At 50.4% G+C, this 21879-nt stretch overlaps 1 protein-coding gene across 1 annotated transcript; it reads left to right on the forward strand.

Annotated features, from left to right (window-relative positions):
- Nucleotides 1-672: 672 nt before the first annotated feature.
- LOC139239073 (probable G-protein coupled receptor 132) lies at nt 673-5875 on the forward strand. The gene is made up of 2 exons (XM_070867586.1): nt 673-835; nt 3464-5875. The coding sequence occupies exon 2, from the start codon at nt 3525-3527 to the stop codon at nt 4536-4538; it is 1014 nt and encodes a 337-aa protein (XP_070723687.1). The 5' UTR covers nt 673-835; nt 3464-3524; the 3' UTR covers nt 4539-5875.
- The last annotated feature ends 16004 nt before the right edge of the window (nt 5876-21879 follow it).

Here is a 21879-nt window from a genome sequence, read left to right on the forward strand (position 1 = left end):
CCTCCAACCGAGAGGGCAGGCGGGGTCTCGGTTTGACATCAAATCCGAAACACGGCACCTCCGACAGTGCGGCACTCCCTCAGGAGCAAAAACCATGCCTGATTTTTTTTTCCCCCTAGCCTCCTCCATTCCACCCCCTCCCCCCATGCCCTTGCTCCAAGCCCAGAGACACTGAGGCCAACTCTGATCCCTGGGCTACTGAAACAAGGGAGAGAGAGAGTGAGAGAGAAAAATCAGCCATGGTCCTGCTGTTAATCGCTATCCATGTGTGTAAGTCAGGATTGGAGGCCGTTGTGATGCATCTACAGTGGAATAGCCAACTGCTACTCAATGTCGTGAGCTCACATATAAAGAGAGTCCACTTGGCCGAATTATCAGGGAGGCCGAAATGCCATTATGGGACGTCACCTTCAAGAGACGAGGGAGAAAATGAACCTCAGCCTCCAAAAAAAAATCCCCAGGTTTCGCTTTCAACGTGTTTACAATTTGACACCCTGCATCTTTTATGTCTGTGGTCGTTTATCATCAAACCATAAGGTTTAACCAGAATGAACAGGTGCGCGCTGTTGCCCTTCACAGTCAAACACATTGAAGTAACGTAAACATGCGTCATTTGGGTTTGTGCAACTCTCTCAGTGCGAGCTTCCTGTTAACCACACAGTTCCAGCCTGCATGGTCCGACAAGCCCACAGAATCACTCGGCAACACCCAAGAGCTGGAAACTGCCGCCGCTTAAACCGTTACCAGCTCGCGGGCAGAACCCGCCAGAGAAAGGACATATCCGAGAGAGAAAAACGATCGGAACACGAGGCTCAAGCCGGCTTCATTCTCAGGGGTAAGTTTCAAAAGAAGACAAAAATCTTTTCTGTATGTTTAGAAGAAGATGAACATTGACTCTTGTACAGCTTTTATGCACCGTCGTTAAGTTTGTACCGAAATTAGCGTAAGCAAAATAATGGTCATGAAGAAAGTAATGGCATCAATGAGTGACAAATACCCCAGCACTGTTCGGTTTCCATCCCAGGGTGAGAACATTGCAGATGGTCTAACTACAATCTTGCAGAGTTTGCTCAATTTGGGAATCTTTCCTTTAGATTGGAAAATTCCGTTATTTACGAAGGATGAGAGAGGGAAACTATTGAATTATAGACCAGTTAACCTATCATCTGTTGTCAGGAAATTACTAGAGTCTACAAACTAAGGATAGAGAGACTGAACACCGTGACAATTTTCAGCCATTCAAAGAGAGCCAGCATGGATTTGGGAAAGCTAGGTCATGCCTGCCGAACCTGACTGAAATTTTTGACTAAAGTAGTGGGCAGGGGAATGTCTAGGGATGTTATTTATATGGACTTCCAGGAGCCATTTGATAAAGTCCCACATCAGAGACTGTTAGCTAAAGTTGAAGCTCATGGATTTGAGGGCAAATTATTGACCTGGTTAGGTGGTACACTCGTAATAAAGGATGAAACTGAGTACTGTGTACAATGAGCAAATGTGACCTTAGCTCCTTTAATAAGACTCCAGAGTGCAGGTACCTCTTAGGGGGTGAATAGCCTGGGATCCTTAATACACGAATTTGCTTCAGAGGTTGGCCCCACCTCCTGTATTTGGTAACTCTTTGTCGCAGTCAAAATGTTGTAGAATCTTAAAATTGATATGCTCCTTCCCATAGATGTTTAGGGGATCTCAAGCTTCTGTAATTTAGGTCCATTTTGAATTCCCTTTCCTATGAGTCCAAACACTGGGGGGGGGTCTCCATGAATGCGTCCCCTTTTATCCCCCGCAGGCATTGTCTGCCCCTTTAAACTCATTTTAAATGCCCAGAAAGGGATTCTTCTCCTCTGCAGGGGAAAGGTACCTGGAATCTTTGCGAGATATTGGTAAATTCTACATAACACACACCCGACCCCGTATGACGACGCATCGCAAGCTAACACTAATTGTTTACAAGGGTTATACATGACAAGCAGTTTGTTTGAACACAACAGATTTCTGGCTTTCTTAAAGGCAGCCTCTTGTGAATTCCCCCATACCCAGTCGTCTCCCTTGCCCAGTAGCGCATATAGGGGATCTAGCACGGTGCTTAACCCAGGTAGGAAATCACCGAAATAGTTAAGGAGTCCCAGGAACAACCACAGCTCCATAACGCTCTGTGGTCTCGCACGTTCTTGATGGCCTCCATCTTGGCTTCGGTGGGTCTGGTGCCGTCTGCCGTGATTCTTCTTCCCAAGAACTCGACGTCCTGTGCCAGGAAAACACATTTCGAGTATTTCAACCTGAGCCCCACGCAATCCAACCGACTAAGAACCTCTTGCAGATTCTTCAAGTGTTCAATGGTGTCCTGACCTGTAACCAGTATGTCGTCCGGGAAAACCACGGTGCAAGATATTCGCGGCCGACCGAATCCCGAACGGGCACTGGTTATAGATGAACTGACCTTTGTGAATGTTGATGCAGGTGAGGCCTTTCGAAGACTCCTCCAGCTCCTGCGTCATGTAGGCCGAGGTCAGGTCCAGCTTGGTGAACGTCTGTGGAATTCTCTACCCCAGGGAGCTGTGGAGGCTGGGTCATTGAATATATTTAAGGTGGCGATAGACAGATTTTTGAACGATAGGGAATCAAGGGTAATGGGGAGCGGGCGGGGAAGTGGAGTTGAGGCCAAGATCAGATCAGCCGTGATCTTATTGAATGGCGGAGCAGGCTCGAGGGGCCGAATGGCCGACTCCTGCTCCTATGTTTTTACGATGGAGTGTTGTGTGGGACGTGATGATTCCTGTGGTTGTGCCCATGGAAATATAATACCAAAGTAGACAACCTTAATCTCTCTATCTAGTTCAGATGCTTACTGACCTGATGTGTATTTAAGAACATAAAAAGTAGAACCAGGACTAGCCTGCTCTGTCATTCAATAAGATTATGGCTGATCTTCTACCTCAACATGTTCCCACCCAATCTCCATATCCTTTGATTCCCTTAGTGTCCAAAAATCTATCGATCTCAGCCTTGAATATATTCAACGACTGAGCCCCCTCAGCCCTCTGGGGCAGAGAGTTCCAAAGATTCACAACTCTCTGGTTGAAGAAATTCCCCCTCATCGCAGTCCGAAATGGCCGCCCTCTTTTCCTGAGAATGTGTGATCCCTGGTTCTAGATTCGCAAACCAAGGGAAACAGGTATTTACCCAGTCAAACATTCTAAGAATTTTATACATTTCATTGAGATCACCTTCTAAATATAGGCCCTTTCTACTCAGACATTTTCCATAAGTGTTGGTTGATCACTTGTGTTTTGAAGCTGTTTTACGCTGAACCAGTGCCAAAGGTCGTGTTTGTCAGAATGTTTTCGAGTGAACTGGGTTTGAGGTTAACCATTCATACATTAACTCACTTGCTCTCTTAACCATTACTTGGTATTTTTATGTTGTGATTTGGCTTAACCTATTTTTCATTGTGTTCTTCCAGATCTTTTGCTGCCTGGTTACCAAACCCTCTACATCTCACCATAAGTCCATTCATAGAAAGCATGAACCAATCAACGAGCACGGTAATCTATTGTAACCAGACCCTGTGTGAGATTGATTTCAGACAGAACAGCGTTGAATTGGCGGCGATGTACGGTGTAATCTTTATTGTGAGTTTCACCGTGAACCTTCTGACCCTGTGGCCAATCATCTTGCAAGTCAAGCAGAAGAACACTCTGGGGATTTACCTTCTGAGCCTGTCCATATCCGACCTGTTCTACGTCTTGACCATTCCCCTCTGGGTCGTGTATTACTACAACGGCCACCAGTGGAGTCTGAGCTGGGCTGCCTGCTACTTCTCGGGCTTTATGTTCTACTCCAACGTCTACATCAGCGTCTTCCTGCTCTGCTGCATCTCCGTGGACCGCTACTTGGCGGTGGTCTATCCCATCGAGTCCCAGAGCTTCCGTCGGCCCAGCAAAGCCGTGCAGGTCAGCCTGCTCATCTTCCTGACCATCTTTGCCTTGCACCTGCCTGTTTTGCTCGGGTCCATCATCCAAGACGGAGCCCACGAAGAGGACAACCAGACCTGCTTTGAGCACATTCCTCTCATCAAGCCGGTGGCCATCACGAACTACTTCCGATTCGTCGCTGGCTTCTTGGTACCGCTTGCGGTGCTGATTGTGTGCTACCAGAGGATTTGCAAAGGCGTCAAAAAGAGCTCGACTCTTGGCACGGAACAGAAGGCCAAAGTCAAACGTCTTTCCATCGCAGTCATCCTAATATTCGTCGTCTGCTTCGCCCCCTATCATATCATCCTCTTGCTCAGGACAATCATCTTCACCCTGATGGACTGCAGTTGTTACTTTGAGCGGAATAGCCACCTCTACTTCAACATCTCCTTGGCTCTGTCCAGCTTCAACAGCGCGGTGGACCCCATTCTCTACGTGCTGGTCAGCGACAGTGTCAAAAAGGACCTGAAGAAATCTTTCACCTCCGTCGGTTATGCAGGCTTCCTGAAGAGGAAAGCAAATGGATCTGCCGGTTCATCTACTAAGACCACAACCAGCCCATGAGTGACCAGGGAAGGGAGCAGGCAAAACAATGGGAGAAGAAGTAGCCCCTTCTCGACTGACTAAAAGGAGGTCTATTCGTGCTGCTACCTATTCCTCAACTCCCCAACCAGACAAGAGGCAAGATGTGGACAAGACAGCAAGTGGAATCATGGCTTCTGATAATAACTATAATCAATTATGACCCGCTTAATAAAATGGACTTCTTTTATTTTAGTTGATGTTGTTATTTTATTTTATAAACTGACTTTGAGTGTCCGGTGTGCAGTTTAGAAATTTCTGCATGGACCATTCTAATCCTGGACTGCCCATACAATAACTGACCAAGTGTTGGACCAGAGGTATGGTTACTGGCTGTAATGTTGGCACCTGTGAGCATGCTCTCGGGTTTGTAGAGCTGTTGAGGGGTGCCATCAGCCGGTCCAGGCAGCGGGCGGTCGAGGGGGTCGTTCAGCCCGACTGCCTGCCTCTCTTCCACGGTTACATCCGAGCCAGGGCGTCCCTGGAGATGGAGCACGCGGTGTCCACCGGTACGCTCGCGGCCTTCCGCTAGAGGTGGGCGCCGGAGGGACTGGAGTGCATCATCACCCCCAGCAACCAAATTTTAATTTGATTTTATATGTCTTAAAGTTTAATTTGTTTTAATTGCCGGGTTTTAGTGTCCCCCTCCCCTTTTATAGGGGACACTTGTAAAAAAAAAAGTATGCTTTTAGTGCCCAAAAAACCCAAAAAAGTCCCACAAAAAACACAAAAAAACCCCACAAAAAGGGCCTTGATACGTGTTTGAAGTGTCCCCCAGATTGGGGGGCACTTGATTTAACTTTTATTTTGGTTCTCCAATCAAAAGAGTTGTAGAGCTGTTGAGGGGTGCCATCAGCCGGTCCAGGCAGCGGGCGGTCGAGGGGGTCGTTCAGCCCGACTGACCTGCCTCTCTTCCGCGGTTACATCCGAGCCAGGGTGTCCCTGGAGATGGAGCACGCGGTGTCCACCGGTACGCTCGCGGCATTCCGCGAGAGGTGGGCGCCGGAGGGACTGGAATACATCATCACCCCCGGCAACCAAATTCTAATTTGATTTAAGTCCCTGGCAAAAGTTTAATTTGATTAATGTGTTGGTTTTACTGCCCGCCCCCCCCCTTTAATCAGGGGGCACTTGTGTTAAAGTTTGCCATCTAATTTACCCCTTTAATAAGGGGGCATTTGATTTACAGGCGCAATTAAAATAGTTGTAGAGCTATTGAGTTGGGAGTGACCTAGCCAGTCACGTGATGTTCACAAGACTCAATAAAACCCCAGCCAGTTGGGTTCGGGGGATCCACGATGGGGCAGGTGGTTGTGAGCCTGGTGGATGAACTGGTAATGTGTCGTGTGATTGTTAAACCTTTGCTAATAAACCAACTAGTTCTTAATAGCAATGTGTCGCTGTGAATTCTTAAGCAGAGAACCTGTGAAGCAAATACATTACAGCGGCTAAGGTGGACTGTCAGGTTTTTTTGATCGCGACAAGAAGTGATATCCACTCGCGGAGTCAGGCCGATGCTCCCTCCTACCCTACCCCGCCCCGTATTGTGAAGACGGAGCACTCTACGGCCAGAGAATTTGTACAGCAAGCCCAGATCTGGAGACACGGACCCAGTGAGGTGCGTCAGGTCACAATGGCAGACTGTGACCCCACACTTTGCTCCTCAATGACAGAGTTCAACCTCCTAGCTGCTGAGCTAACGAGACCCTTTGCCTTTTGCATACGAGATACCCGAGTGTGCACAGTTGTAATGAAATAAGCAATATTTGCACCTGTAATGAGATGCGCATGATCTGCATGCCTAATGAGATGCTAGAATTTGCATATGCAATGAGATCCCCGCAATCTGCATATGCAATGAGACACCCACGATTTGCATATGTCATTAAGATTAGAATTATGATATATTTTCCATTGGAAAAGGTCAAGTTCACTCACACATTGCGTTATAGAGATTATATTGTAATTACGTTAGCTTATTTCTCTATTTCCTATATATTGCCCTCTCTGCTGCTGTTCGGGGGTGATGTCAGGAAACACTTCCTCACGCAAAGGGGGGTGGAAATCTGGAACTGTCGCCCCCCCCCCCCAAAAAAAAAGCTGCTCAGGCTGGGGGTGGGTCAATTGAAAATTTCGAACTGCGTTTGATGGATTTTTGTTGGGTGAGGGTATGAAGGGTTACGGATCCCAGGCGGGTAGATGGAGTGGAGATACAGATCAGCCGTGATCTGATTGGATGGTGGAACGGGCTCGAGGGGCTGAGCGGCCTCCTCCAGCTGGAGCCAGTGGATGAGTGGGAGCGATGCCAGTCTGGAGATAACCCCTGGGGTTTAATGCCGAGTGATTGAGCTGGCTGTGTGTGGGGGGGGGGGGGGGGGGGTGGGGTTGTGAGTGCAGCCTTGCCCATTCCCGAACGTTGTAAAATCCAACCGGGGTAAAATCTGTTGCAGCTTCATCGTGATAGTTTGAGGAGATGGAGACGCTCCCCCTCGCTTTCCTCACAGAGCAGGGCATCTCCAGTTTGTACCCACCACTGTCCGAAGGTTGCGGGATTTCAACCAACTATTGAGGGATTGGAGGCAAAACCTGCCAATCCGGTTGGGGCTCCTTCTCTCTCTTTCACTCTCTGTCTGCCTGTGTCTTTCTCTCTCTCTGTCTCTCTTTCCTTCTCTTTGTCTGTCTCTGTGTGTGTCTCTCTCTATCCCTCGCTCTGTCTCTGCCTCACTCTCTCTCTGCATCACTGTCTGTCTCTTTCCCTCTTTATCACTGTGTGTCTGTCTGTCTCTGCCTCTCCTTCTTTCTCTCTCGCTCTCTCTCTCTCCGTCACTGTGTCTCTCTCTCTCTCGCTCTGTTTCTGCCTCACTCTCTCTCTGTATCCGTGTCTCTCTCTCTCTGTCTTTATGTCTCTCTCTGCCTCTGTCTCTGTCTCTCTCTTTGTCACTGTCTGTCTTTGTCTGTCTCTCTTTCCTCTCTCTTTTCTCTCTGTCACTGTGTGTGTCTCTCTCTCGATCTCCCGCTCTGTCCCTGCCTCACTCTCTCTGTGTCACTGTCTGTCTTTCTGCAGTTATGTCTCTCTCTGCCTTTCTCTCTCTGTCACTGTGTGTGTCTCTCTCGCTCGTGTTGTCAGTAACTAATGAGGAGTTCAGAAGGATGAGAGATTGTTGTGTATGTAAACTTTGTAATAGTGTAAGACTTGCCACCAGGGGGCGCACCTGTTGGAGACCCAAGGGTCACCTGCACACCTCGTGCAAGCAGGTATAAAGGGTTGTCTGCCATGTACAGTTCTGCCTGAGTTTCGATGCTGAGAAGATATCTATTTAGTGTTATCGTTCGTGGACATGAAAGCCTGGGCTACCGTGATGGCCTTGCTCAGATCTAGGGATTTGGCAGACAGCCGTTTGCAAAGAATGACCTCGTGGCCGATTCCAAGCACGAAAAAGTCCCTCAACATTTCCCCCAAAATTCCGGGAAATTCGTACGGTCCCGAAAGGTGTCTTAGATCAGCGACATAGCTCGCCACGCCCCGACTCTCGGAGCGATGGTGTGTATAAAACCGATACCTGGCCATTAAGGTGCTCTCCTTCGGCTTGAGGTGCTCCCGAAACAGGGTACGCAACTCTGCATATGTCTTGTCCGTTGGTTTCGTCGGTGCTAGCAGATTTTTGATGAGGCCGTATATCGTGGACCCACAAACGGTGAGGAGAATCGCCCTGCGTTTGACCGCGTTATTATCCATATCCAGTTGGCCACAAAGTACTGGTCAAGACGCTCAACAAAGGTTTCACCCTAAAATCATCACCCTAAACAAATCTCTCAAGAATACCAATGGCAGCCATAACCGCGTGAAAGTTCATGCTCTGTTACTCGTCGCCAATTGTTATGTTCAGAATAACTCCACAAGACTGTATTGTAAGCTCAAGCTGATGTGACCTTAGTCTCTTTAATCAAACTCCAGAGTGAAGAAGCAGCATGGCAGACAACCTTTTATACTCGCTTGCACGAGGTGTGCAGGTGACCCTTAGGTCTCCAACAGGTGCGTCCCCTGGTGGCAAGTCTTACACTATTACAATGTTTACATACATAATAGAGGTGATCTTATTGAAACTTATAAAAGAATGAGGGGGCTCAACAAAGTGGATGCAGAGAGGATATTTCCACTCATAGGAGAAACTAAAACCAGACATCACACAGTCTCAGAATAAGGGGCCGTCCATTTAAAACTGAGATGAGGAGAAATTTCTTCGCTCAGAAGGTTGTAATTCTGTGACATTCTCTGCCCCAGAGAGCTGTGGAGGCTGGGTCATTGAATATAGACAGATTTTTGAGCGATAAGGGAGTGAACGGTTATGGGGAGCGGGCGGGGAAGTGGAGTTGAGTCCATGATCAGATCAGCCATGATCTCACTGAAAGGCGGAGCAGACTCGAGGGACTGAATGGCCGACTCCTGCTCCTATTTCTTATGTTCTTATGTTCTTCATCGTCATAGGCAGTCCCACAGAATCGAGGAAGACTTGCTTCCACTCTTAAAATGAGTCCTTAGTATTGTGTCTGTAAGCACTCCAGTAATGATTCCACGAGGTAAGGTATTGTACTTGAACTGTGGTGACCTTAGTCCATTTATTGCAGCTCCTGAGTGAGGGAACAGCATGGTGAGCTCCCTTTTATACCTGGTTACCTGTCGTGTACAGGTGACCCCTAGGTCTCCACCAGTTGCACCCTCTAGTGGTACAGGCACAGTATATACAGTGTGAAGATACATCAGTAGTCTTATGTAACTGTACATTGAGTGTACAGGGAGTATACTTATATTATACATACACAACATCACTCTCCCCTAAGTCTTGTGCCACTGGCCTGTGCACTGTGTGCTCTGGCCCTAGACTTGAGTGCCCAAAGCCCTTGCACCTCGTCTATGCTTTGGCTTGGCTCTCTCCCAGTAGATCCCCAAGTCCTATTTGCCACAACATTGGGTTGGAGGTTGCAGTGGGGGTTGAGTGGGTTCTGGGTGTGATCCATGTGTGCCCATGGCTACATACATCCATTCGCCCCTCCCCCCCATTACATAGACCATGTGTGTGGCTCAACATCTGCAAGTGCATACATGTACAGACGGAAAGAACAAAAAAAAAACCATGGGGCATCACATTGGTCCCAGAGGCGCAGGCTACATGATCGGGTAGCCCGCTGGACCTGGGTGCTTCCAACGGGAGGTTGCCCTTGGTTTTGTCGGCGTAAATGTCGAACCCGGCATCGGACATCATTTCTTCATTTACTGTCATAATACATTGGCTCCGACCGCAATCGCCCGCAATGGGTCGTTACATTTATATACTTGCATTTGTCAATTACATCTTTTACATGTGTATTACCGGCATCGCTGTACAAAGAGTGGAACTGTCCCTTTAATTTCAATGGGTTGCCGGTCTCCTTTAAGAGGGCCTTGCAATCTTTACACCAATCCGGTTCGCTGCTCGGCATCACGTGTTGCTCCCTCAACGCTGCCCCTCGTGGTCTGGCCGCCGCCATCTTTACTTCAGGCGCTTCACCTCGTGGTGCGGGCGCCATCTTCTTTCTCTCCACGAGGTAGGCTGCGGTGATCCTTTTCTCCCCAGGTTCTGCCACGGAAACAGGGAAGTTGCCTTCTGCGCCGATTCTCTTCCTCCGGAGTCCTGCCACTGGAGCCTGGAAGGGTCGTTTGGGCTGGATCGTCTCGCCGTTGGGTTGAGCGGTCTGTGTCGTCGCCACGCAGTCGAGTTGGACGGTAGGATCTTCAGGTGTTGTGCTGGGTCCAAATTTGGGGCCGTGTAGGACGTCGATCGCCGGGGCCTGGAGGTTTCCCCAGCTCCAACGGATTTGTTTCATCCATCTCCTTCCCAGCAGCGTTGGGCCATCCCCAGCAGCGATCCACAAAGGTAACTTGTGCATCGCGCCGCCATGGGACACCCGGACATCCACGCTGCCAACCACTGGGATGGTGTCGTTTGTGTTGGTGAGCAGCTTCACCTGGATCGGGGTCATTTTAGGTCGTTCGATTGGATTGTCCCAGAGTTTCTCAAAGGCCGCCTGATTCATCAGCGATTGGCTCCATCGAGGCTGGAACACCGTTAATTTCAACTTCCATTTTCAGCGGAGAACTCTCGGTGGTGCAGGTAAACACGCCGTACACCTCAGCGTGGGGCTGAGCTACCTCACGGACTCTCTCTTCATCGTCGCTGGAGTCCGGGTGATCGGCCAATTCTTCAGCGACTCGGTGAGTACAGTTTCTCTTGCACATTCGCTGGAGGCGGCCCTTTGTGTTACAGCCTTTGCAAGTATAGTCTTTGTAACGGCACTGGTGAGCCCTGTGATTTCCTCCACAGTGCCAGCACGGGGTTGGCCGGTTGGCCCCCATGTGGCGGACTCAGGGTTGTGGAACTCGGGGTTCTGTCCTCTCTACCCTGAGAGAGACTGCTTGCAGCAGCCTTGCCTCTGAAAGGCGGCAGTCAGTTCACGGTACTTGCCGGGTTAGAGTCCTGGGTTTGAGTCATCATCCGCTTAGAATCACAGGCAGAGGCCATGAACGCCTGGCTCACGTTAATTGCCTTCTGCAGGGTGATCGTGGTGTCCGCAGAAACCAGCCTGTGGAGAAGGTCCTCATGGCCGATTCCAATAACGAAAGTGTCCCGCGGTGCTTCGGAGAGGTGGTCACCAAAATCACACGGTGCAGCCAATCGTCCGAGGTCTGCAGCATATTTTGCGATTTCTTGGCCTTCGGGCCGTCGGTGGGTGTAGAACCGGTGTCTGGCTCTGAGGATGCTCTCTTTAGGTTTGAGCTGCTCCTGTATCACCGTTACGAGCTCCGCATACGTTTTGGTCGTTGTCTTCGCTGGGGCTGGCAAGTCCCTGACGAGGCCATAGACGGTGGGCCCACAACTGCTGAGCAGGATAGCTCTGCGTTTATCAGCCAGCGAGGTCGGGGTGTCTCCCGCCAGGTCGTTTGTGACAAAGAAGTGTTCGAGCCTTTCCACAAAGGCAACCCAATCTTCCCCATCGGCGAATTGTTGAAACATGCCAAGGTTAGCCATTTTTGCATGGAAATTCGTAATCTCGTCGCCAGTTATTGTGTCTGTAAGCACTCAAGTAATGACTTCACGAGGTAAGGTATTGTACTTAAACTGTTGTGACCTTAGTCCATTTATTACAGCTCCTGAATGAGGGTACAGTATGGTGAGCTCCATTTTATACCTGGTTACCTGTCGTATACAGGTGACCCCTAGGTCTCCACCAGTTGCACCCTCTGGTGGTACAAGCATAATGTATACAGTGTGAAGATACATCCAGTGGTCTTGCACAGGGTATATACTTATGTTATACATACAAAACACTTAGGTGGCTGAACAGTCCAATATGAGAGCCACAGACTCTGTCACAGGTGGGACAGATAGTCGTTGAGGGAAGGGGAAGGTGGGACTGGTTTGCCGCACGCTCCTTCCGCTGCCTGCGTTTGATTTCTGCATGCTCTCGACGACGAGACTCGAGGTGCTCAGCGCCCTCCCGGATGCACTTCCTCCACTTCGGGCGGTCTTTGGCCAGGGGCTCCCAGGTGTCGGTGGGGATGTTGCACTTTATCAGGGAGGCTTTGAGGGTGTCCTTGCAACGTTTCCTCTGCTCACCTTTGGCTCGCTTGCCGTGAAGGAGTTCCGAGTAGAGCACTTGCTTTGGGGAGTCTCGTGTCTGGCATGCGGACAATGTGGCCCTGCCCAGCGGAGCTGATCGAGTGTGGTCAGTGCTTCGATACTGGGGGTGTTGGGCCTGGTCTACGACGCTAACATTGGTGCGCCTGTCCTCCCTTATGATGTTCTGATGATGTGTCCCTTTCTCTAACTGTCCTGCCCCTCACTCACTCTCTCCCCTTTGCACACATCGAGATAATGAATGGGCTGAAAGTAAGTGCCGTTTTTTTAAATGAAAGAAGATTGAGAGCAGCAAACTCGTGCCTGTTTACTAAGACGCAGGGAGCTATCGGACATGACGAGGCGATACGATCGCGGGAAGGAGGCAGTTAACACCTGCTTCTAAACCACGCAGCTGTGGAACCAAACCACACAGGAGTGTGACTGACATCGGCAGCAGCTCGAGACGAGAAGCCGAGACCACGGAAAGTGTGAGCCACACCCAGGAGGGAACACATTTCTCGACAGGAAGCTTCTGCTTACATTTTCCGTCCATGGGTAGTGTCACGGTTAGCTCAGTGCCAGATGCCAATGCGTTGGGGGTGTTTCTCATTGAAACGTATAAAACTCTGACGGGGTTGGACAGACTGGATGCGGGGAGGATGTTTTTACCCCCGGGGCTGGGAAGTCTAGAACAAGGGGGTCACACAGTCTCAGGATACGGGGTGGGAAATTTAGGAGCGAGATGAGGAGAAATGTTTTCACTCAGAGGGTGGCGAACCTGTGGAATTCTCTACCACAGAAGGCTGTGGAGGCCAAGTCACTGAATATATTTAAGAGGGGGACAGATAGATTTCTAGAAACAAAAGGCATCAAAGGGTATGGGGAAAAAGCAGGAATTTGGTGTTGAGAGAGAGGATCAGCCATGATCATATTGAATGGCGGTGCAGGCTCGAGGGGCCGAATGGCTGACTCCTGCTCCTATTTTCTATGTTTCTATGTTGGGCACGCAGCAAACCCAGACATTCACAAACCTGGAGATAAGGTTCGAGGTTAGAGAGACAGAGAGGTTCCTGCATTTATATAGCGCCCTTTCGTGACCTCAGGATGCCCAAAGCGCTTCACAGCCAATGAAGTACTTCTGAGCAACCGTTGCTGTGGAGACAACTTGCGCACAGCAATCTCCCACCAACTCCAGCGAGGTCAACGCCCAGATAACCTGCTTTTGCCGTTGTCAGTTGAGGCGTGCATGTTGACCTCGACACCGGGGATCTTTGTTGTCTTCTTTGAAAAAGTGCCCCCTTCTAATCTTATATTAAACCGAATGATCTCCTGGTCACTACTTGCCAAAGGTTCCTCTGTCTTTAGGATGCCCACTTGCTCCATGTCAGTTGTGTCAGCCCAGTGGGCAACACTCTCTCGCCTCTGAGTCAGAAAGTCGTGAGTTCAAGTCCCCCTCCAGAGACTTGAGCACAAAAATCTAGGCCGACACTCCTAGTGTAGTGCTGAGGGAGTGCCGCACTGTCGGAGGGGCAGTACTGAGGGAGTGCCGCACTGTCGGAGGGTCAGTACTGAGGGAGTGCGGCACTGTCGGAGGGGCAGTGCTGAGGGAGTGCCGCACTGTCGGAGGGTCAGTACTGAGGCAGTGCGGCACTGTCGGAGGGGCAGTACTGAGGGAGCGCTGCACTGTCGGAGGGGTAGTATTGAGGGAGTGCCGCACTGTCGGAGGGGCAGTACTAAGGGAGTGCGGCACTGTCGGAGGGGCAGTACTGAGTGAGTGCCGCATTGTCGGAGGGGCAGCGCTGAGGGAGCGCCGCACTGTCGGAGGTGCCGTCTTTCGGATGAGACGTTAAACCAAGGCCCCGTCTGCCCTCTCAGGTGGATGTAAAAGATCCCACGGCAGTATTCCGAAGAAGAGCAGGGGAGTTCTCCCCGGTGTCCTGGGGCCAATATTTATCCCTCAAAAAACAGATTATCTGTTCATTATCACAATGCTGTTTGTGGGAGCTTGCTGTGCACAAATTGGCTGCCGCGTTTCCTACATTACAAGAAGTGACTGCACTCCAAAAGTACTTCATTGGCTGTAAAGCGCTTTGGCACGTGCGGTGGTCGTGAAAGACGCTATATAAATGCAAGTCTTTCTTTTTTTATGTCATTCTCAAGAGCCACTTATTGTTCCGGTCTTGCTGGAGCAGACTCAACCACAGTACACTGGCCAGTGAACAGCAGGCACCAACAGGGGGCAGTGTGATGGTGTATCTAGTGCCTTGCCTGCTAAGACCGCACCCCAGGATTGTCGCTAAAAATCCATCTGGTTCACTGATGTCCTTTAGGGAAGGAAGCCTGCCACCCTCACCCAGGTCCATGCCTTTGTTACCTCCAGACTTGACTATACCAACGCACTCCTGGCTGGCCTCCCACATTTCTACTTTATGTAAACTAGAGGTGATCCAAAACTCGGCTGCCCCGTGTCCTAACTCGCAGCGAGTCCCGCTCACCCATCACCCCCTGTGCTCGCTGACCCCGTGTCCTAACTCGCACCGAGTCCCGCTCACCCATCACCCCCTGTGCTCGCTGACCCCGTGTCCTAACTCGCACCGAGTCCCGCTCACCCATCACCTCCTGTGCTCGCTGACCTGGTGTCCTAACTCGCACCAAGTCCCGCTCACCCATCACCTCCTGTTCTCGCTGACCCCGTGTCCTAACTCGCACCAAGTCCCGCTCACCCATCACCCCCATTGCTCGCTGACCCCGTGTCCTAACTCGCACCAAGTCCCGCTCACCCATCACCCCCTGTGCTCGCTGACCCCGTGTCCTAACTCGCACCGAGTCCTACTCAACCATCACCCCCTGTGCTTGCTGACCCCGTGTCCTAACTTGCACCGAGTCCCGCTCACCCATCACCCCCTGTGCTCGCTGCCCCGTGTCCTAACTCGCACCGAGTCCCGCTCACCCATCACCCCCTGTGCTCGCTGACCTACATTGGCTCCCGGTTAAGCAACGTCTCGATTTCAAAATTCTCATCCTTGTTTACAAATCCCTCCATGGCCCTCGCCCCTCCCTATCTCTGTAATCTCCTTCAGCCCCACAACCCCCCGAGAAGTCTATGCTCCTCTAATTCTGCCCTCTTGAGCATCCCTGATTATAATCGCTCGACCATCGGTGGCCGTGCCTTCTGTTGCCTGGGCCCCAAGCTCTGGAACTCCCTCCATAAACCCCTCTGACTATTTACCTCTCTCTCCTCCTTTAAGATGTTCCTTAAAACCAACCTCTTTGACCAAGCTTTTGGTCACCTGCCCTAATTTCTCATTATGCGGCTCGGTGTCAAATTTTTTGTCTCATAACACTCCTGTGAAGCACCTTGGGACGTTTCACTAGGTTCAAGGCGCTATATAAATACAAGTTGTTGTTGTTGTCTGGGACTATAGGTGACTCCAGACGCACGAATTGTGGGGGCTGCTCTCTGAAATGGCCACTCAGTTGTATCAAACTGCTACAACAAAGTATATTAAGAATCACCACACGGACTGCAGCGGTTCAAGAAGGCGGTTCACCACCACCTTCTCAAGGGGCAGTTAGGGATGGGCAATAAATGCCGGCCTTGCCAGCGACACCCACATCCCGAGAATGATTATAATGAAGAATGCGATTGTGGGAGTTGACGTATGATGGAGTTGCGATCAGCAAATGAGGAGACAGCGCCACCCAGTGTTCAGACAATAATTTATACACAGAGCAAAAAGAGTGAAAATCAAACGCTCAGTGTCGGAAGTCGTATAGAAAGAAAGACTTGCATTTCTACAGCACCTTTCATGTCCACCTGACATCTCAAAGCACTTTACAGCCAATGAAGGACTTTTGGAGTGCAGTCACTGTTGTAATGTAGGCAGCCAATAGTGCACAGCAAGCTCCCACAAACAGCAATGTGATCATGACCAGATAATCTGTTTGTGTTATGTTGATTGAGGGATAAATATTGGCCCCAGGACACCGGGGAGAACTCCCCCTGCTCTTCTTCAAAATAGTGCCATGGGATCTTTTACATCCACCTGAGAGAGCAGACGGGGCCTCGGTTTAACGTCTCATCCAAAAGACGGCACCTCCGACAGTGCAGCGCTCCCTCAGGAGTGTCGGCCTGGATTTTTGTGCTCAAGTCTCTGGCGTGGGATTATGAACCCACAACCTTCTGACCCAGAGGCGAGAGTGCTGCCCACTGAGCCACACCATCATACATATAGAATGATACAGCCCAGAAGGAGCCATACGGCCCATCATGCCTGTGCCCATTCTTTGAAAGAACGATCCATTTAGACCCCTGCCCCCTGCTCCTTCCTCATAGCCCTGCAATTTTTTAATTTTCAAGTCTATATCCAATTCCCGGTTTGAAAGTCACTATTGAATCTGCTCCCACCGCCCTTTCAGGCAGCGCGTTCGAGACCACAGCAACTCGCTGCATAAAAAACTTGTCCTCATCACCCCCTCTTATTCTTTTGTCAGTTATCTTAAATCTGTGTCCTCTGGTTACCCACCCTCCCACCACTGGAAACGGGTAGTGGTGAACCGCCTTCTTGAACCGCTGCAGTCCGTGTGGTGAAGGTGCTCCCACAGTGCTGTTAGGGAGGGAGTTCCAGGATTGTGACCCAGCGACGATGAAGGAACGGCCGATATATTTCCCAGTCGGGATGGTGTGTGACTGGGAGGGGAACGTGGAGGTGGTGGTGTTCCCATGCGCCTGCTGCCCTTGTCCTTCTAGGGGGTAGAGGTCACGGGTTTGGGAGGTGCTGCCGAAGAAGCCTTGGCGAGTTGCTGCAGTGCACCTTGTAGATGGTGCACACTGCAGCCAGGGGGCGCCGGTGGTGGAGGGAGTGAGTGTTGAAGGTGGTGGGTAGCGTGCCGATCAAAGCGGCTGCTTTGTCCTGGATGGTGTCGAGCTTTAGGATGGTATCCAGTGTGGCTACACTGAACCCATCCAGCCATCGTGTCTCATACTTCTGACTCTGCTCTTCAGCTTCATTCTGCTAAGTCCTGTACAACAACAACTTGTATTTATAGAGCACCTGTAACGTAGTGAAACGCCCCAAGGCGCTTCACAGGTGTATTATGCGATACAAATTTGACACCGAGCCGCATAAATAGAAATTAGGGCAGGTGACCAAAAGCTCGGTTAAGGAGCCTCTTGAAGGAGGAAAGAGAGGTGGAGAGGTTTAGGGAGGGAGTTCCAGAGCTTGGGGCCCAGGCAACAGAAGGCACGGCCACCGATGGTGGAGCGATTATAATCAGGGATGCTCAGGAGGGCAGAATTAGAGGAGCGCAGACATCTCGGGGAGTTGTGGGGCTGGATAACTTGTATAAAACACTGGTTCTGCCTCAACTGCAGGACTGTGTCCAATTCTAGCTGAAGTGCTCTTGCAGAGAACCGGCACGGGCTCAACGAGCTGAATGGCCTCCCTCAGTGCTGTAACTGTTTTATGATTCTATGATTCTATCTGCCACACGAGGACGCTCTCCACAGCACCATCTCCAGGTGGAGAGAACAGGTTGGCGGCATCATAAAGTGACAAGTTACGATTATGTTAAAAATACCTTCCTCGAAATAAAAAGATCATTTTTACTGAAGTCATGCTGTCACAAGCTGTTGGACGGTCCTTTACTGACATTTGGTGATTTCTTACATAGAGGCAGGAACAGTTGTCAAGATGTTTTTCTGAAAGAGAGAAAGGAAGGAAGAAAGAAATAAAGAAAGAGAAAAAGAACGAAAGCAAGAGAAAGAAAGAGGGAGAGAAAGGAAGGGAGAGAAAGAAAGAGGGAGGGAAAGGAAGAGGGAGAAATAAAGAGAGCGAGAGAGAGAAAGAAAGAGAGAGAGAAGGAGAGAGAGAAAGAGAGAGAGAAAGAAAGAGAGAGAAGGAAAGAAAAAAGAGAGAGAGAAAGAAAGGAAGGAAGATTTGCATTTATATAGCGCCTCTCACAACCTCGGGACGTCTCAAAGCGCTTTACAGCCAATGAAGTACTTTTGAAGTCACTGTTGTAATGTGGGAAATGCAGCAGCCAATTTGCGCACAGCAAGCTCCCACAAACAGCAATGTGATAATGACCAGATCATCTGTTTTTAGTGATGTTGGTTGTGGAATAAATATTGGTCCCAGGACACCGGGGAGAACTCCCCTGCTCATCTTCAAAATAGTTCCCGGAGGGGTCTTGTGCATCCACCTGCGTACTGGCACAGGATTATGTACTCAAGGCCCATGGTGGTGCAATTTGAATCCACAAGCCTCTGACTCGGAGGGAAGACACACAGCCCACTGAACCACGGCAGATGCTAAAGCGAGCCAAGGCTGTGGCTGTGTGAGGCATTTTAATGATGTGCTAAAGTCCAAACCTTTCCTTCTGTTCTCTGTGAGTGGAATCACTAGATCAGGAACGCAAATGGTATGTTGGCCTTTATTTCAAAAGGATTTGAGTATAAGAGTAAAGACGTCTTACTGCGATTATATAGGGCCCTGGTGAAACTACACCTGGAGTATTGTGTACAGTTTTGGTCTCCTTACCTAAGGAAGGATCATCATAGGTAGTCCCTCGGAATCGAGGAAGACTTGCTTCCACTCTAAAAGTGAATTCTCAGGTGGCTGAACAGTCCAATACGGGAATTACAGTCCCTGTCACAGGTGGGACAGACAGTGGTTGAGGGAAGGGGAGGGTGGGACTGGTTTGCCGCACGCTCCTTCCGCTGCCTGCGCTTGGTTTCTGCACGCTCTCGGCGACGAGACTCGAGGTGCTCAGCGCCCTCCCGGATGCACTTCCTCCACTTAGGGCGGACTGATCTTTGGCCAGGGACTCCCAGGTGTCGGTGGGGATGTCGTACTTTATCAGGGAGGCTTTGAGGGTTGTCCCTGTAACGTTTCCTCTGCCCGCCTTTGGCTCGTTTGCCGTGAAGGAGTTCCGAGTAGAGCGCTTGCTTTGGGAGTCTCGTGTCTGGCATGCGGACAATGTGGCCCGCCCAGCGGAGCTGATCGAGTGTGGTCAGTGCTTCGATGCTGGGGATGTTGGCCTGGTCGAGGACACTGACGTTGGTGCGTCTGTCCTCCCAGGGGATTTGCAGGATCTTGCGGAGACATCGTTGGAATGATATCATTGCCATAGAGGAAGTGCAACGAAGGTTCACCAGACTGATTCCTGGGAAGGGGGGGATTGCCCTATGAGGAGAGGATTGAGTAGCCTAGGCCTATATTCTCTAGAGTTTAGAAGAATGAGAGATGATCTAATTGAAATGTTTAAATATAAATTTTTTACGGCGCTTGACAGGGTAGATGCAGGGAGAATGTTTTCCCCGGGCTGGGGAGTCTAGAACCAGGGGTCACCGTCTCAGGATAAGGGGTCGGCCATTTAGGACTGAGATGAGGAAAAATTTCTTCACTCAGAGGGTGGTGAATCTTTGGAATTCTCTGCCCCAGAGGGCTGTGGAGACTCAGTCGTTGAGTATATTCAAGACAAAGATTTGGAAGGGATATGGGGATCGGGTGGGAAAGTGGAGTTGAGGTCGAAGATCAGCCGTGATCTCATTGAATGGCGGAGCAGGCTCGAGGGGCCGAATGGCCTACTCCTATTTCTTATGTTCTTATCTTATGTATTCAATCCTTCACCATTTATAATAGACTCTTATGTTCTTATAGACTCTTACAGCAGGGCAAGGATCTGGCTCTGTGACAATGACCCCTGAAGCTGAATGGCGTGCTGACCCCGACTCCCTGGGGTCATACCTAAAGACTGCCGGGTAGACCTGGGTACCAGAGGATGTCCATCACGCGAGGAAGCCTCAGCAGGGGCCAGCGATTGGTGGGATCGACTTAGAAAAGAAAAAAAAAATCCGCCCTACTTAACAAACGAGTAAGCGTTAACATGTACATTCCCCCCTGCATTAACTCTGTACAGGGTCCGGGAGGCCTGCCAATGGACGTTCTGGCAACAGTCCCGTCTCAGGGCTTCAGCTGACCACTGTCCCTGAGAATCATCCCGTGTTATTTATTCATAATGTTTATCCAGTAGATTCCTCGTGTGTGTGCCAATGATTGTGGAGGGAGGGGCCACGTGACAGCGCCCCCTGGTGGCTCCCTGTGTAAAGACTTACGGGGCTGGAAATTCCGTCAATTGCCACCTCGAGACGTGCCCCGGAGGGGGCGGCAATGGCGGCCCGGAAATAATTTCCGGGCTGGCGGCTTCCAGCGCCCCGCTGGGACATTCGGTGTCGGGTTTGCGGGGACGCGAGGCAGTACGGCCCGGGGGTGGGGGCGGAGGAGGGGCGAGCCGGTGTGTGAGGGGGCGCGAGGCAGTACCGCCCGGGAGGGGCGAGCCGAGCCGGTGTACAACGAACCCCAGTCGCGACACCGTTTTGAAATTTGTTGCTGGCGGGACGCGCGGCGTAGCGCCCCCTAGTGGGAACGCCTGGGAAAGCGGGCGGTCCGAGCTGTAGCGTCCACAGCAAGGGAAGGAATGTCACCCTCGGTTAAATGTGATTGCTTTTTATTTTTGAACTTTTGCGATTGGCGTGGCGTCAGTGAGGTATCGGGACTGTTTTTGGTGTTCATTTTGCCGATCTTTTTTTTCCCACAGAAGCCTCTCTCGGGGAGCTCCGAGGCCGGCTGGTTAGCTCGGGATTTTATTTGCTCAGCCGGCCTAGCGCCCTGTGAGAGGTGTGCAACGCCTCCCCCTTAGCGCTCCGCCCCACACACAGGGCCCAGCTGACGCAGTTGCAGACACAAACCATTTCCTGGCGCAAAATTTACCGCCCCACCGCCATTAGAAGCCTCAAAATGGGCGGAACCGAGTTTCCACCCCACAGTGTGGCCGGTACTGAGCCCTCACAGTCCAGGGCCCTCCTCCCCCGCCCCAAAATAAAAATAAAGTCCTGCATTTGTACCAAGGTTAGCAAGGCCATAAAAAAAGCAAACCAAGAATTAGGGTTTATTTCTAGAATTGAAAAGTAGGGAAGTTATGCTAACCCTGTATCGAACCTTGGTTAGACCACACTTGGAGCACTGCGTACAGTTCTGGTCGCCATATTATAAAAAGGATAGAGAGGCACTGGAGAGGGTGCAGAGAAGATTTACAAGGGCGATACCAGAAATGCGAGGGTTTACATATCGGGAAAGGATGAACAGGCTGGGTCTCTTTTCTCTTGAAAAAAGGCTGAGGGGTGACCTAATAGAGGTCTTTACAATGATGAAAGGTTTTGGTAGATTGGATACAGAGAGAATGTTTCCACTTGTGGGGAAGAGCATAACTAGAGGCCATCAATATAAGATCGTCACCGAGAAATCCAATCGGGAATTCAGGAGAAACCTCTTTACCCAGAGAGCGGTGAGAATGTGGAACTTTCTGCCACAGGGAGGGGTTGAGGCGAATAGTATCGATGCATTTAAGGGGAGGCTGGACAAGTATATGAGGGAGAAGGGAATAGAGGGTTAGGCTGATAGATTTAGATGAGGAAAGACGGGAGGAGGCTCGAGTGGAGCATAAACGCCGGCATGGACTGGTTGGGCCGAATGGCCTGTTTCTGTGCCGTATATCCCGTGTCATCCTACTTATGTAGCGCCTTGCACAGCCTCAGGATGTTCCAAATGCTTTACAGCCAATGAAGTACTTTTTGAAGTGTAGTCCCCGTTGAAATGTGGGAAACA

This window comes from Pristiophorus japonicus, chromosome 26 (assembly GCF_044704955.1).
Source record: "Pristiophorus japonicus isolate sPriJap1 chromosome 26, sPriJap1.hap1, whole genome shotgun sequence".
NCBI lineage: Eukaryota > Metazoa > Chordata > Chondrichthyes > Pristiophoridae > Pristiophorus > Pristiophorus japonicus.

Bases quoted from the DNA above. Each gene is read 5' to 3' on its own strand.
- LOC139239073 (XM_070867586.1), top strand. From the start codon at position 3,525: ATGAACCAATCAACGAGCACGGTAATCTATTGTAACCAGACCCTGTGT.